At 51.4% G+C, this 4909-nt stretch overlaps 1 protein-coding gene across 1 annotated transcript; it reads right to left on the reverse strand.

The window, feature by feature from the left end:
- Window positions 1-308: 308 nt before the first annotated feature.
- On the reverse strand, window positions 309-3130 carry LOC309671086 (16 kDa beta-galactoside-binding lectin). Its single transcript, XM_082482258.1, has 4 exons — window positions 3042-3130; window positions 1501-1580; window positions 1190-1361; window positions 309-689 (listed from the first exon to the last, which is right to left on the reverse strand). Exons 1-4 carry the CDS (start codon window positions 3048-3050, stop codon window positions 537-539), a joined length of 414 nt encoding a protein of 137 aa, XP_082338384.1. The 5' UTR covers window positions 3051-3130; the 3' UTR covers window positions 309-536.
- Window positions 3131-4909: the final 1779 nt, after the last annotated feature.

The raw sequence follows: 4909 nt of genomic DNA on the forward strand, positions 1-4909 counted from the left end.
AGTGCAGTTAGCCTGACTTGCCTGCTCTTCTCTGCTCCTGAAGTACACTAGTGCCAGCCTGCAATGCACCCAACTGCTGAGCGTGTTCTTGGAAAGCAAAGCTATTTGCAAGAGCACAAGCCATGCCCTGTTCCCTGACAGTCTCCCATCCCCAGCAAGGAAACGTGAGCAGCACTTCTTGTCAGAGATAGCATAATGCATGCCCAACATACACTTGTTTGAGCTTCTCTGGCTGGGGCTAGTCCCAGAGTCTAGAAACCAAACAGCCAGGGACCACTCACTGCAGCAAACAGGGTCAAGGGAGCAACTACTGCTAAGGTAGCTTTATTCACAGTAAATCACACTTCATGTGGTCTAACTCAGTACCAGCTGCAAAGCCGCAGCATGAGTAGGCACATAGATGGATACATACCCCTTCCCACCCCTGTAGCACACACAGGAGCAAGCAGATTAGAGCAGAAGACAGCAGAGGAAGCAGCCATTGCAAATTTGGGTTTATTTCACTATGCAGGGGGGAAGAAACAAAACAAACCAAGCTATAGCTGTTCACTGAACTTAATGGCTTTGACTTTGAAGTCACCCTCCACAGCCAGATACTCAATTTTCTCCATGCCCAGACGATTAGGGAACTGGAACTCTGCCTCAGGCAGCTTCACCGTTGCCTCCGTTTCATTGAAGGAGATGCAAATCTGTAGAGAGCCACAAGAAGGAAGGCTAACACATCACAGCTCAAGCCTCGCTCCCCACTCCCTCCAGTCATGTTCAGGGCAGATGAGGTGGCCACTGGTGTCAAGGCCATGCTCAGTATCTGCGCCTCCTCCTTGCCCGGCAGAGACATGGAGGGGAGGAAGTTTGTTTGCTCTGCCCCAAGGTCAGCTCCAACCTTCAAAGGGATGGGACAGACCAAGTCTGAATCTCAGGTCAGTGTTTTAATTCCTCTTACTTGTGTGGCTTGCAAAGGAAGGCCAGAATGTAGCATTTAACACATCTGAGCTGCTGGGCACTGACTTGAGCAGAGCAGGTCTAGAGAATAGGTTGGCTTTAGCTGCGAGACTCTTGCCCTGTTGCTTAGTCCCCTTTCCACAGCTGCTCCTTCTCCACCACAGAGGTGGAAGGCAGCATTAAAAAGCTGTGCCTCAGCACATTAGTGGCCTGTGCCAGGGGCTTGCACACATCCCTGGGGCCTCACCTCTATCTTGTCACCGTGCTGGAAGGGAAAGTCAGCCTTCCTGTCCTCCTCGCCCCACGTGCCATCCTCCTTCGAGTTGCACACAATGGTGTTGACATCCCCGTGGCAGTCGAAGCGAGGGTTGAAATGCAGCATGAGGGTGCTGCTGTCCTTCCCTACATTCACAGCAAACCTGGGGAAACACAGAGGCAGTGCAAAGGGGGTGTCTGCACAGCAGCTCCAGCTCCCCAGTGCTGCTGACAAGCTGAACACAGCAGGAGCTCAGGCTTCCCCCAGTGCCATATCAATCCATTGGTCATCTCCTCACTCACCCTTTGGCATCAGACAGGATCTTCCCTTTGACCTTGATGCACTCACCAGGCTGGATGTCCAGCTGAGTAACGGCCAGTCCCTGCAGGGCCAAACCACAGGAGTTAGTGTGTCCCAAGGCAAGCCTACCAGACCTGCTTGGGCCAAGGCACAAACCAGCTCTGGCAGACCCAAACACATTTGCAATTTTGTGCTAGAAGTAGGGTTGAGTCAGGCCAGTTGCCTGCCTAAGCCCTCTGCCAGGGAATCCTAGTTCACAGCCACCACACCACTGCGGTCTCCCACCCCACTAAGCAACCTAAGCTGACAAGGAGGTGATTCAAACCTGAGTAACAGGAGTAGGGCACAGGCACTGATTTACCAGGTGCTACAGAAGACACCCTTGCAAGCAAGCTTGCCATGAGCATAGGACTAGGGCTTGTTAGAAAGTTTTTCCTAACACTAGGACTGTCCCCCTTCCCTACATGTGTTTCCAAGCTACAGGAGGCACCAGAAAGGTTTCTTGTCTTGAGTTAAAGCAGCCTACGCACAGAGAAAGGGGTCAGTGGAGCCCACTTCCGGCTGTAGCCCAGTAAAACAAAACAAACAGCCCCCCCAGGAAGCTCCTGCTTCAGAGAAGAGGACTTGAGCCTTTCCTCAGAGCCAGGTTATTCACTCCTCCAGTCACATACCCCCAAAATACCTCTTAACATCACCAGCCTCCCTCAGGTAACAGGAAGATGCTGTTTGGTGGTATCAAGCATAACTCAAATCATGCTCTGCTGCCTGTGCTCCAGGCCCAAAAGCAATGATGCCGAGCTCCCCTTAACCACATCCCAGATAAGGCAGGGAGACTAATTTCAAATCAGATATATTATTTACTCAGGCTAGTTCCCCTTACCTGGCTTGCGCAGGCCCATGCCCAGCAGCTGCTGGCCACTCTGGAGCCCAGTACTCCTCTAGGACTGCCACCCAGCCCCAACTGTGCTTGTCCTCGTGCCTACAGCACAGACTGCTAAGGTCAGATTTCCCCCAGTCACTAAACTGCTTATCGTCACGGCACTAACACTGCTTTCTGGCTCTATTTCTAGTACACCGTTGGAGCGCAGCCTGAAACACAGCCCAGGGGGTCTTTCGAGGAAAGGAAAGTTGGGGGGGCAGGGGTAGGTCAGAATACACTGCCATCCTGCATTCCTCTGCTATTGTGTTAAGAGTTAGTCCAGTCCTGTACCCAAACAGTAGTTTTCCAGAAAGAAAATACAGAGTTTAAAGAAAGTTATAAAGGATATTCAAAGAGAAGAGTTGCAAATGGTCTCAACTCTTTAGAGCACTCAGAGATATAAACATGCATGAGAACAGCTTCCCCACTTAGATAACACACTAGAGAAGAGAAGAAAAACGGCAGGTCAGCCCTAACTATTCCTCCCACAGCCATATATCTGTCCAGCATTTCCTCTCCGCTAATCCTTTTCTCCTCCTCCCTCTGGCACCGAGCCCAAATCCCACACACAACCAAACCCGAGTCCTGCTTGGCACACCAGTCCAGCTCCAAGAAGGCACTCACTTGCTCCATGCTGCGCACACCAGCCCCACCAGGCAGGACACCCCTGCGCCCCTGCTCCGCAGCTCGGCGTGACTCAGCGCTCAGCTCCCGCAGCTTAAATCACTTGGGCAGGACCATCACATGATGGGGGGGGGGGGGGGAGGGGGGGGGGGGGGTGGTGAAGAAGGGGATCAGTTGCAGCTGTTGGGGGCTGGAGCTTTCCCAGCCATTTAAAGTGGGCAGCAGGAGATCTCTATCGATATTGTTCTTTGCAGGCAGGATGTGTATGATTTTAAAAGCTAGTGATTGTTTGCTTCTGCGTGATCCTAGAAATCCTTACTGTAAGCTCTTCTAGCTGCTATGCAGTGTATGTTGGCTCTTATCCCGGGAGCCTGAGCGTGGCTCTGTGCCTGCAGCGAGGTGGCTGCTTTTTGTTAAGTGATCCCTGTCTAAAATCAGGGTTGGAGTCCTCATGTTACTGCTGCAAAGCGACTGCCTCTGAGAATATGTGTGTACGCACCCTCCCAGCCCAGCCTCGTGTCTGCAAGGAGCCTGGACTGACGGGAGCCCCTGGGTACAAATCAGCACTACTTGCAGTTAAATGCAACCCAAAGGTTTGTTATATTCTATGCCAGTGTTTTAGAAGTGCCTGAAAGTCAAGGTTGTTTGTGTGGGGCACTACTAGATGTGAGGATTCAGGCTACAGCTTTTGAAAAGTAGCGTGATCTCACTGGTTCCATTCCAGTTTCAAAAGACTCCAGAGGGAAAAGAGAAATGCTTTGTTAACAGAGGAAGAGGCCGGGCAGGGCTGAGAGCAGCTGGCAAGAAAGGAGGCTGCTTTCCCAGATAGTCCCTAACACCAGCTTTCCCCCTTTACTATGTCCCTTAAAAGTGCACAGTATCACTGCCCTGAAGGCCTTTGCAGGGAGGTGAAGGTGGGAGCGACTGGTGCTTTGTGGGTCTGTGTGACTGTATCAGCTGAATGCCACTTGTAGCTTTGGATTGGCTTTAGCAGCGTCCTCAGGCCTCCGTGCCTCAGTTTCCCTTATACATGAAGTGACATTTATGACGTGCAGCTTCACAATCCCAGTCGGAGCTGCTATATAAATGCAGTGTGCTACTTGTTGGTTAAGCCATGACTAGCCTGTGAGATACCTATCTGCAGATAACTTTAGGAAGGGCTGAACAGGGGAGCTTACAAAACAGCGCAGGAATTTATCGCTAGATAGCAAGAAGAAACATGCTGCCCCATAGGAGGCTGCTGGAACTTTCTTAGAGCGTGCTTGCTGTTATATGAACAGCATCCTGACTCCTGGCACCATCCTTTGCCCCACATCTCCCCAACACCCGTTTCTGAACATTCACATGGCATTTCAGCATCCCATATGACTCCAGGCAAATCAAAGCCGAGCTGCATTTGAACGAGAAAGTCACAAGCCTGAATTGGAGCCCTGTGACTGGGTTGTATAAAAGAGGGCAAAATGCTGACTGAAAGCACTACAGGGAAAATCCCACACAGGCTCTGGCCTCCCACTTAACTCCCTGGCCATCCTATGCGTACACGAGAGCCACAATGGAGTCGGAAGAAAACTACAGGAGCAGAGATGGTGCGGGCAGCAAACACCAGCGAGAGCAGGCCCCTCCACAGACAGTTCGGAGAAAGCCCAAGTAATTCCACCTTAAGTTTGCCCCAGTATCTAGGACGATGTTAGCTGGAATCACGTGTTATAGATAGGCTTTGGGCGCCTGCTTTCTGTGCGCCTGAGTTACTGTGCAGTTGTTCCCCGCCACGTGTGAGAGGTTGAGCAAATTCTGTTCGGTCGGTTGGGTTTTTGTATTTGTTTTCCATTCAGCTCTGTGAAATCCCTGGAGAATTCTCTCCTCGTTTC

Source organism: Vanellus vanellus (genome assembly GCF_965231255.1).
Source record: "Vanellus vanellus genome assembly, chromosome: 4".
Classification (NCBI taxonomy): Eukaryota; Metazoa; Chordata; class Aves; order Charadriiformes; family Charadriidae; genus Vanellus; species Vanellus vanellus.